At 40.2% G+C, this 11,916-nt stretch overlaps 1 protein-coding gene across 1 annotated transcript; it reads right to left on the reverse strand.

Moving 5' to 3' along the window:
* Nucleotides 1–6,697: 6,697 nt before the first annotated feature.
* Nucleotides 6,698–10,474, reverse strand: PHLDA1 (pleckstrin homology like domain family A member 1). The gene is made up of 2 exons (XM_058191569.1): nucleotides 9,772–10,474; nucleotides 6,698–8,238 (listed from the first exon to the last, which is right to left on the reverse strand). Exon 1 carries the CDS (start codon nucleotides 10,251–10,253, stop codon nucleotides 9,789–9,791), a length of 465 nt encoding a protein of 154 aa, XP_058047552.1. The 5' UTR covers nucleotides 10,254–10,474; the 3' UTR covers nucleotides 6,698–8,238; nucleotides 9,772–9,788.
* Nucleotides 10,475–11,916: the final 1,442 nt, after the last annotated feature.

Consider the following 11,916-nt stretch of genomic DNA (forward strand, 5'->3'; position numbering starts at 1 on the left):
CAATTGCTACTTACATACCAGTAATAATGAGCAAGTTTGCTAAGGTAGTTTTGCATTTAAAAAAAAGATATGACACAGTTTGAACTTCTAAGTGCACACATAACAAATTATATTCCAAATGTGTTGAAATACAAATTATCAAAATGCTGCATGTATAGTAACCTTGGAAAAGTGTGGTTACTTTCAATGAATGAATGAATGAATGAATGAATGAATGAATGAATGAATGCACAGAGAGCACATATATGGTACACACAAACCAAAGGGAAAATCTCACTTATGCGAATCATTAATTTATTTATTCAACTTATATGCCACCCATCTTGCCAAAGGTGATTTTAGGCAGCTTACACTCATTCAGTGAAAATACTACATAAAACATTTAAGCAATAAATAGAAAGCTTAAATTTAAAATTAAATTGAACAAATGGAGAGGAAGAGAGCACATGGGGAGAAGGTGGGATGCTATCTAATCCATTAGCCACCTCCAGAATACATTAACAATGCTGTCAGCTAGGTTTGCACCATGGATATTTATTGAATTAACAGCAAAGTATTGTAATAATCCTTCATTCAAAACTTTTCTATAATATGTTTATGTCCACTGGACAGTTTCTCAAATGTATAGTAATGAGCTGACAGAAAAAAAAGTAAAGATGCTGAGTGAGAATATTTTGCAGACCACAGAATGCAAATACAGTGAAGCTGTAGTGGAGCACGTGGTTTGAAAATCTCTTGGGATGCCAAAGGGCTTGTCATTGCTCTTCTTGGAGCTTGTTTGCTTTTTTAAGAAATGAAGCCTGCTAAAATTGACATCATTACCTATTACTCCTTAGTGGACAATTGCAGAAATACAAGGCTGTGTTCTTACTGTTTTTAATAACTGCAGAAAAGAGTATTGAAAACCACAAACTGTTATTATAATTTATGGGGTTTTCTCTGGTTGCTGCAGAATTCCAATTATGCTGCTTTAAAAAGCTTTGCCTGAGACAACCCAGGAAGGGGGTCTTTTACCTTGCTAAATGTTAGTGACTAACATGGTCAATCCCAAAGTGTGTTTGGTAGTTGTTGTGGTCCAGCAGTGCCTAGAAGAAAACATGTTGCCTACCCTCAGAATGTTTTATCTATCACACAGGTCCAATGCAGATACGTAAATAGACCTTTTTCAACTGCTCAGTGTAGGAAGGGATGGCTGGAGGGAGGGAGGGAGGGAGGGAGGGAGGGGGGTGGGGAGAGAAAGATGTACACTTAGCAGAGTAGTTATTTCATGGTTTCGCATTTACATATTTTATTGATTTAGTATTTAGGACATTTAGTTTTTTATTCATAAATTGGTGCAGTGGTTAGAATGTAGTATTGCAGGTTGACTCTGCCCGCAGCCAGGAGTTCAATCTTGACCAGCTCAAGGTTGACTCAGCCTTCCATCCTTCCAAGGTCAGTAAAGTCAGGACCCAGATTATTGAGGGGAATATGCTAACACAACAAACCACTCAGAGAGTGCTGAAAACTACGGAGTGGTATATAAGTCTAAGGGATATTGCTAGTGCTACTTATAATTTACTGAGTTGGTTTTAATTTTTTTTAAATTTTGTTACTTAGGTTTACAATGTATTTTAATTTGCCCATTTTATTTCTGTCGATTATTTAGAACAGAGTTCCCCAATGTTTCTGGCTTTACGGCCTGGTAGCAGAGGGAGAGGGAATAGTTCCTCACGAGTGGTGGGCAAGTGCGCGCAAGTGAGGATGCACAAGAATGCACTCACCTGCCACTTCCACAGCCAAGTTCCAATTGGCTCAAGGCCAGGTAGTGGGCTGCGGTCTGGGGGTTGGGGACCTCTGATCTAGAAAATATTTACTTAACTTAAGCTGAGATTTGTAACCATTTTGAAACATTCTGTGATATATTAAAAGTAATTTATTTGAATGCAAACTGAGTTTCAGAAAGTTGCACCTGCATACTGTAGATTGACCTACCATAAAATATAGTGAATAAAGTGGCTACAGAATGACTCCCTCATAGCCATATCAAGAGTAATTTCAGTAATGCCACCTTTCATCCACAACATCATCACAGATTGTCTTGTTTTGGCATAACATGGGAAACACCGCTCTACAGCTGCCTTACTAGGGATAGAGCAGAGGTGATGTAAGGATGTGCCTTTAGCAAAAAGGATGTGGAAAATCTTGCACTGGAACAAGGATATTGTAATGGTAAATTTTAAATTAGCCTTGCAAGTTACTTGGGAAGGCCCTGAAATATAATTTATTTAGGAATACAATCTTGGGCTCAAAAAAAAAAAATCAAGATAAAAAACATTGGAGCTTCCTGTATCTTTTTGGCTGCCATCTAATAAGTGCTAGTAACCCAGATACCATATTATATGATACCAGATATCAAATGTTTATACATCTCTGTAATAAATCTACTATTTTCATTAGTTAAAAATAGTTGGAACAATAGCCGAGACAATCACTATTACCTTTTTTAATGCCCTCAGTAGTCCTCAGTTTAAGAACAAATTCCATTCCCAAGGTCTGTCCTTAAGTCAAATTCATATGTAAACCAGAACAATATCTTTGTATAATACAGTATAAATAATATTGTGTGGTGAACTTGAACTATTGTGTATTTAACTGAAAGCATTATGTATTTAAATTAAATTTTGCTACAATAGATTCCATTCTTAACTGTGGGTCATCTTTAAACCAGGGTTTCTTAATCCAGGGACTTGCTATACTCTGATGAATGTTTACAGTAGACCTTCATTGCTCAGCATCCATTCCAATCTTAAGAGTCTAACCTTTTTCATGTAATTCACATTTAAATCCTCTTTAAATTCAGTCTGAAAACACTTAAAGATATCTATTAGCCTATTATCTATTAGATATCTTTAAATCATCTGTATCAGAAATAAAATGGAAGCGTCTGCACTCCCTGCTCTATTCTGCTTTCTTTATTCTTAGACTTGAAATAAAATCCTGTTATATTTTTTCTCTTCTCTCCATTGCTTTGACCTCTGCTTTGCACTTCTGTTGTTGATGGTAAATGGCAGGCACTAAATCAACAAAATATGGCTGCAGTAAGTGTAAGTCTTCTATCACAGTTTTCAGTAAGCTGGTGCCCTTTAATGTGTTGGGGTACAATGCTCTGAATTTTCCCCAGAGTAATTTATGAAAGTTGATAGTTGACAAAATGTATGAAATGAGGCACTGCTTTTTAATGGAAAATGTTATGTCTGAGTCATCTGCCTTATCAGAAAAAAAATATTTGTTTTTAGTAAAGATGGGAAGGGAAAGGCTAGTTTAGTATTATCATGTTATCCAAAAGGAAGACTGTACATTCCTCCCACCTACTGTCTGACTGCTGTGTGACTAAACAATTCCTTCTACATTCAATTTCCTTGTGTAAAATAGAGGTCAGAATGATCTGATGTAAGTTGAATGCATATCAGATGCTAGAGTGCATAAAATCATCCAGTTTGAACAAAGCTTTGCTTCAAAGCCTACTGTTTTCTGATGTTTTTCTATTTTTCTTACAGACAACTAGGTAATCAAGTTAATTTGTGATTAATTAAGTGGTTAATTTCTTTAGCATTGTGTAACCTACAACAGGGGCCTCCAACCTTGGCAACTTTAAGCCTGGCGGACTTCAACTCCCAGAATGGGGAATTCTGGGAGTTGAAGTCCGCCAGGCTTAAAGTTGCCAAGGTTGGAGACCTCTGACCTACAACATTTTTCATGTTCTACAAAATGTTACATTAAATTCTATGTATGTATATATAAAATTGAGCTTGGAACTTGGCATTATGGGTTTTCTCTTCCTGCTTGACTCTTAATTTCTGTTGACCAAGGTGATGAATTTTCATTTTCCTTTGTTATTCTTCTGGACATAGTAAAAGTCTGAATGGACAACTATCAGAAATAGAGGTGCCATCACTGTTGGGAACACAGAATCATGTACAATATGCAGACACTATGCTGGTGTCATCTGTGGTTTTTGGTCGTCCTCTGCATCACCAGGCATCTACTCAGAAATAAACATAAATGAATCTGCAGAACTTATTTGCAGGTAAGAATTAATATGATTGCAGTCCTTACGAAGGATCAGGATTAGGGCCTGTGAGATTTAATTCATGATTAGTTTCTCCCATGCAGTTCAAAAAGCTGGGATAACAACACATGTCTTCTGTCCCTGAGGATTGGTGTAATCTAATGCCACAATATCTTTTTTTTTTTTTTTTTTGTTTACATTTATACCCCGCCCTTCTCCGAAGACTCAGGGCGGCTTACAGTGTATAAGGCAATAGTCTCATTCTATTTGTATATTTTTTACAAAGTCAACTTATTGCCCCCCCAACAATCTGGGTCCTCATTTTACCTACCTTATAAAGGATGGAAGGCTGAGTCAACCTTGGGCCGGGCTCGAACCTGCAGTAATTGCAGGCTTTGTGTTCTTAATAACAGGCTGTTCTTAATAACAGGCCTTACCAGCCTGCGCCATTCACCGGCCCTATCTAATACTGTAGTGTCTCTCCTCCCTCTCCCCTGAGTTATATACTCTCCAAACATTCTTGGGTCAGGAGAAAATTAATTGGACATTTGCTGCCCATCTTGCTAAATCTTTATTCTGCCTCAGTTATCTGTGTTCAGAGTTACTGCAATCTCCTAATTTTTTTCCCAAAATAGGAGGACACAAAACTGAATGGATTTTACACAGCTGTAAAAATGAGGCTGATCTTGAATAAGTCCCCCTTGCAGTGAAGGAGTAGGCCAGGAAGAGAATGCTGGCATAGATAAAGGCTACTTAATCATGACTCCTTCATGAGTATGAGATGAAGACAGTGTCATGAGGACATGACTGAAAAATTATGGAACAGCAGCATGTGCATTTCAGGGTTAGGTGCAAGCAGGAAAGGCCTTACATTTAACACCAAGTTCCATTTTAGGAATTACTTGCATTGCAGACATCACAGTTTAATAGGTTTGCTCTAAATTTTGGGTTTTCTTTCTTTTCCCTATTTCATTTTTGTAATGAGTTCTACAAAGACTTGCCTATACTATTGCATTATTTTTTATTTATTTAATATCACCCAGATATGGATTTTCATTTTTTTCATGCATGGATTAACATAGCTAGCTCTATGTCTGTGACTTTGTGTGCTCAAGAAAATAAAAAATATTTGCAATGTAATATAGATATGGGTAGTTCTAAATAAGTCCATGCATTGTGATTTTCTAAACAGTGATCACTCACATTTCCTAATGATACCTGTTCTCTATACATTTTAAATTGATCATGTCATAAAATATGGCAGCATCTGGTTGATCTTTATAGGACCTGCAAGTTAAGTAGGTGGAATGTTACTAGTCCTTGGGTGAGAAGTAAAATAATCCAGATGTTCCATAGAGCCCAGTAGGTGCTCTGGTGGTGCAGATGTTAGAATGCAATATTGCAGGCTAATTCTGTCGACTGCCAGCAGTTTGATCCTGACTGGCTCAAGGTGGACTCAATCCTTCCGAGGTCAGTAAAACGAGATCCCAGATTGTTAGAGACAATATGCTGACTCTATAAACTGCTTCGAGAGGAATGCAAAGCACTACATTATTTAACACTTCAGTCCAAAACCTCTTTCTAGAACAGGGGTGCTTAAATCTGGCCCGTGGAGTTGGCTTGGAAATATCAAATGACTGGGCTGCAGTGCCTCTCTCGGCCAAAACAGGCCATGGGGGACCATGTGTGGCCCCCACACAGCCCGTTTTCAGCCTCCGCAGCCTCCATCAGCACTCTGCTGGCCAAAAACAGGCCACATGGGGCCTCCGCGCAGCCCATTTTTGCCCAACAGAGTGCTACAGGAGGACTGGATTGGACTGGATTACAATTATGTGGCCTCAAGTAAGTGCGTGATCTTGATAGAAAACAAGCAACATCCTATGTTAATACTACAGTTTAAAACTGTAGGTCCATTTAATCTACAATCAACAATCTATAATGGACAGCCATTTCTATTCACTGTCCTGGAAATTTACCTCTGCTGTTAGATCTTGTATTATCATGTTATTTATGTTATTGTATTTTTATTATTGGTTGAATAATAAAACTACAATAGTATAAATAGCTTTTCTGCCTGGAAAAGCCATTTACTATTAAACAATAGGCTATAAATTTAGAAATAAAAAGTTAAGTGGAGTATGAAGAATAAGTAACAAATGTTTGCCAGTAATATCTGGTAGAAGAGATAGGAAAATGGTTATAGTAAAGAACTGTAGAAAGAAAGAAGGGAAAAAATGAATCTTGAGCCTTTGTCAAATGCCCGTCATGGCCATGCCCACCCTGGCCATGCCCTCCATGACACGCCCACCCGACACACATACACACACAGAGCCCTCCAAGCTCAAACACAACCCTGATGTGGCCCTCAATGAAATTGAGTTTGACATCACTGTTCTAGAACATGCTCCAGGATGGAAAAGATATTCTTTCAATAAGTCAGAAGGAAGCCAGAAATACTATTGTTCTTCTTCCCATCTATGTTTAATTCATATCTTAAATATAAGTGTTGAAATATCTACGTATGATAGCCCACTTGCCATAATTTGGTCACATTTGCCCCAAATATAAGATTGCACCTATATCAGAATGGCTATAGTTGCAATTCTTATACCTGGTATTTTTGTACAACTGAGCTTTTTGAACTGCCTGTTAGCTCCGCTCTCAACTGGAGAAGTGTGGGAGCTAAGCTGATACTTAGTCATTTCTGTAGGACTAGAGTAAGAACTGAAACCTTACAGAAACCTTCCATAATTTATCAGGATAAGAATGTATAGAACTGCATACAAATATTTAATATTTCAATATTTAGACACTGTGCTGTGTCTAATTTGACTTTAATTAGATCATAATGAATTCTATTTCATGAAAAACTAGATTGATTTGGAAGATTACACATCCTGCAAAACAGAATATCCAGATTGAAAAGCATAGCATATATTACCTTATCAAATTAGTAATTAGGAAATATTATACTGTAAATGAATAGATCAAGGGCTTTGATTCCTAAAAGGGTTTTAGAACTCTTCAGTTATATTAAGATTCCAAAAATCACAAGACGACCAGAATATTCTATTAAGCTGACAAAAAATAAATGTAGCATAGTTCAAATATTCAATTGGACATTATTATGGTTTATTTAAATCTCTGTTCTAAGAAGAAATAATTTTGATTATAGGTGGTATGAAAAATATTGTGTAGGACATGATTCCCCCTCCCCAAAATGATAGGGAATATTGGTAAAATTATCTATTTAAGTACTTTAAGACATTCTATATAAAAGAATGTGATAAGGAATTTGCAAAGATTTCATAAAAACATAAATCAAGTAAAACCATAGTTAGAAGTATTATAAGCTAGGGACAAATTTAAATAAAGAAGTGCAGTGACTTGTCTTTTGTATGTTTCTTCCAACAAATCTCATATAAAAAAGAACATAACTTTTTTTATAATTATTCTTCTGGTAAGTCAGTCAACTAAGATTTTCTGCTCATGAAGTAAGGATATGAAAACTGGTATAACTGATTACGACTGAATACAATGTATAATACCACAAGTCAATGACTGTTGAATAAACAAAACCATCCAGAATTTTAATTCAAAGCCACTGCTTTCTTTGGAGCGGGTATTCTCATTATTTAGAATACTGGTACAATAGTTCAATATAGCAAGATACATTTCATACATTCATTTTATAACAGCCTTCCGCTTTTTGAGATGAAAGCTGTTGCAAAGCAGTATGTAAAAACTATATGAAAAGTTTGTATCCTGGTAAATTCTTCATCTTTCTGTTTTCTTCTTGCTTCGGTTTCTTCTACCCTCTACAGCAGCTTATACAATTCAGCAAAGCAAGTATTTTCCGCACTTCATTGTCTCTTGGATGATCTATATTCAGAAGTAACCTGAAAACTTAAAATCCCCACTAATAAATATACATACAAATAAAACATAGTGGAATTTTAAAAATGACAGTGTGACATATGTCCTTTGAGGTCAAATATGCCTTTCCTAAGTTTAAGCAATAGCCCAAACCCAGAACAGCTGAAGTACTTCACTAAAGCAACCACAGATGGTGTCAAAACTGGACAAAATCCAGGGGCTGAACTGATGCTCTTGTGCTTGTTCTCCTTTACTTTGCCAGCCTTTGATCACTGTTCCTCTTACTTCCAGAAGCGCCTCTTGAATTTGATCTATAACAACATACACAAAATATGATCTGAGTAACATAGCAGCATTCTTGTGTTTGCAAATTACAAACAAACCTATTGCTTGTTTTTTTAAATCCAATACTGCTGATGAAATGGAAAGGTTCTCCCTCATATTATTTTTGCAAAAGAGCGTAATGTTAGCAAACTTCTTGCAACAAATTGCATAAGTAGTTTTAAACTTCAGTTAAGACTCTCACTGCTCTCAACACATCCCTATTACAACACTGTAAAACACACAATCACCAACTGGTTTGGGTCTCATTGCTGAGAAGTCATGGATGATTACATGCCAGTCACCAGAAAACTCTAATTATGCCTTTACACAGAACATATTCGTAATTGCTGCTTTACGTGAACAGGTTGACATCCCAGATGAGAGACCATTCTCATGTAAAAATGTACTGGATTAATAAACCTCTAATTCTTTCTACTAATTTTTCAGCCCTAAGGTTTTGGGGAAATTATTTGTAGGTGAAAAACATTCCAAGTAAAGATTTGGTACTGTATGAAGGCGGGGGTGGGGGTGGGGGTGGGGGGAGAAGGGAATCAAAATATAACATGACCCCTTTCTTTCTTTACCCCAGAACCTGAATTCAAAAGGATCCATACTACACAGAGACTGTAACGGAGCCTGCCCATCACCGTCATAATAGTCATAAACTCTGACTGACTTGATTTTACTACATTTTTTGAAGCAGTTAACAGTACACCATGGTTGTAAAGCAAACACTGTGGTCGTTAAGTGAATCCATTGTTTGCTATGGAACATCTGCCAAAAACTGGAAGTAAATACCATTTTTCAGCAAGAACATCATAAACCATGGTCACTTGACCACAGGATATAGCAAATGGCCATAAATGTGGGCCAGTTGCCAAGCACCTAAAATGCCATCATGTAACTATGTGTGTGCGGGGGGAAACCAATGGAACTAGGTTGTAAGTACCTTTTGGGTGATTTGGCGTAACTTTGATAAGTCAAGGACTACCTGTACACCACAAGAGGAACACAAGAAGCTGATTAAGAACTGAATTACTCGGTTTAGCTTTAAACACAAGAATCTGCAAGATAGTTATCCAATTTTCCAGCAGATTCAGTCCTTGTAACTCCACACTTCTGCAGGATACCAGGTTAAACTGGGCTTGTAGGAAAAGATAAAAAGTCCACGTAGGGCCATTTCTTTCCCATAATCTATTGCCCCACGTGCCTCTTTATATGTACTGAGTATATGTAAGGAAGCCCCTATACGTGAAGATCACCGGGAAAGTGTTTCTAGTCTCGGGGGAGTCGGAAAAGCAGCAGCTGCATCGCAAAGGTGGGCGCTTCAGCAGAACAAAAGAGGGTTCAAGCTGCCGCCGCGCTTCCCTTGTTTGTTTTGTGAGAAGCTCCCCTCTGACGCGGGGAGAGGTTGAAGGGGGAGAGGCGGGGGAAAGACCCTCCCCCAGCGCGCGCCCTAGGCGGCCGAAGCCAAGTCCGGCGACTGCGGGCACAAGACGGAAAGCGGGCGAAGCGAGTACCTGTCGGGGTGGCCCGTCTAGGCGGAGTTGGAGGAGCTTCGGAGGCGGGGCCCGAGCTGCTGGACGAGGTGCTGCTGCTTCTGCCGGGTCGACTTGACCGCCAGGATGGCCTGCCGGTTTTTGTACTGCACTAGTTGCAGCGTAATCTCGGCGTTCCAGCCTTGATCCTGCGGGCACCGAAAGTCGATCTCCTTCCCCTCGGCCATCACCACCGTGAAATACATGTACTTGCCCTTCCGTTCCACGCAGTCCACCGTCTTCATCGTGGAGAAGGGCAACTGCTTGATTTTGGCGGCGGCCACCGCCGTCTCCCCGTTGGCAGGAGAAGAAACCGCCGTCGCCGCCGGCTCCTGCTTGGGCGGGATAAGCAGAAGCCCTTCCTCGGTGAGGACGCAACGCTTCTTCTTCCAGAGCTGCAGCAAGCCGTCGCTGCGTTTCTCCAGCACGCCCTCCTTCACCGGCTTGCCGCCGCTCTCCAGCATCCTCCCGCCGCCGCCGCCGCCAAAAACTTCCGAAAGGAGTGAAAAGAAGGCGCGCGCGAGGGAAGCGGCGCACGGACGAGCGGGATTTCCCGGGACGCGCCGGAAAGCCTTCGCCTTCTGTCAAACGACGGCCAGGTTTAGCCGCACGGCTTCTGGTCCCGCCGCCGGTCTTTCCTCAGAACCGCTGGAGGAAGCGCCCTCCGTCCCCCTCCCGTTTTTGAAAGCGGCGTTTTCATTTCAGTGATACCAGGTTTTCAGGGAGGGAGGGGCGAAGGAAAGGCGGGGCGGCGCCTGCTGAAGAGGCTGGCCGAGAAAAGCCCGGCCGTTTAGTCCTCGCCTGCCCGTCTTTAGGACGGAGGCGGAGGCTCATGGCTCGCTCTCCTCTCTTCTCCCCTCGAAAGCCTGCAGAGGTTCCCGGTCGCAACAGCGCCAAAGAACAAAGCCTTACTCCGATAGCAGCCGAGCCGTTCTCACTCCCGGGCCCCTCCGGCCCGCTTGAGGCTGGAGAAAGGCCACTTTTGAGCTGTCACTGACAGCGGCAGGATGGCATCTTGGCATCCCTTCTGGATGCCGCAACAATTCGGGCGCAGGGTTGCCTGAACCCCAACAGGGAAAACATTCTTCCACGTTTGTGTGTGTGTTATAATTATAAGAAATGCCGAACATGATAAAAACAAACTTGTTTGTCTATTACTATCATTCATACCAGCTAGAAAGCATCCACTAATATATGATTCAAAATGTAACATTCACCTCAATTTCTATTACACACTAACAGCAAAGTTATTTCACACTTGTTAATAAATCACAGCATACACACAGCAGTATTAAGCAGCATACATATAAGTTATTTCAGGGGAAAGAGACTTTTAGTCACTCATTATTGTTATTTGTCTCCTGAGAAACCTGTATGCGGGTCAAGAAGCAACAGTGAGACACAGAACCACTGATTGGTTCAAAATTGGGAAAGGAGTCTGGCAAGGTTGTATACTATCACCCTGTCTATTTAACTTATATGCAGAACACATCATGAGAAAGGCGGGGCTAGATGAATCCAAAATTGGAATTAAGATTGCCGGGAGAAATATCAACAATGCAGATACCACTCTAATGGTAGAAAGAGAAGAGGAACTAAAGAGCCTCTTGATATGGGTGAAGGAGGAGAGTGCAAAAGTTGGCTTGAAACTCAACATTAAGAAAATTAAAATCATGGCATCCGGCCTTCTCAATTCCTGGCAGATAGATGGGGAAGAAATGGAGGTAGTGACAGATTTTATTTTCCTGGGCTCCAAGATAACCGCAGATGGGGACTGCAGCCAAGAAATTGAGCATCAAAGAATCAAGGCCTTTGAACTACGGTGCTGGAAAAGTCTCCTGCAAGTCCCTTGGACTGCAAGGCGAACCAACAAGTCAGTCCTAGAGATCAACCCTGACTGCTCTTTAGAAGGCCAGATCCTGAAGATGAAACTGAAATACTTTGGCTACCTAATGAGAAAGAAGGACTCATTGGAAAAGAGCCTAATGCTAGGAAAGATTGAGGGCAAAAGAAGAATGGGACGACAGAGAACGAGGTGGCTGGATGGAGTCACTGAAGCAGTAGGCATGAATTTAAATGGACTCCAGAGTGGTAGAGGACAGGAAGGCCTGGAGGAACGTTGTCCAT

The sequence above is a fragment of the Ahaetulla prasina genome, chromosome 7 (assembly GCF_028640845.1).
Source record: "Ahaetulla prasina isolate Xishuangbanna chromosome 7, ASM2864084v1, whole genome shotgun sequence".
Classification (NCBI taxonomy): Eukaryota; Metazoa; Chordata; class Lepidosauria; order Squamata; family Colubridae; genus Ahaetulla; species Ahaetulla prasina.

Coding starts and splice junctions, on each gene's coding strand:
- PHLDA1 (XM_058191569.1), bottom strand. CDS start 10,253: ATGCTGGAGAGCGGCGGCAAGCCGGTGAAGGAGGGCGTGCTGGAGAAA.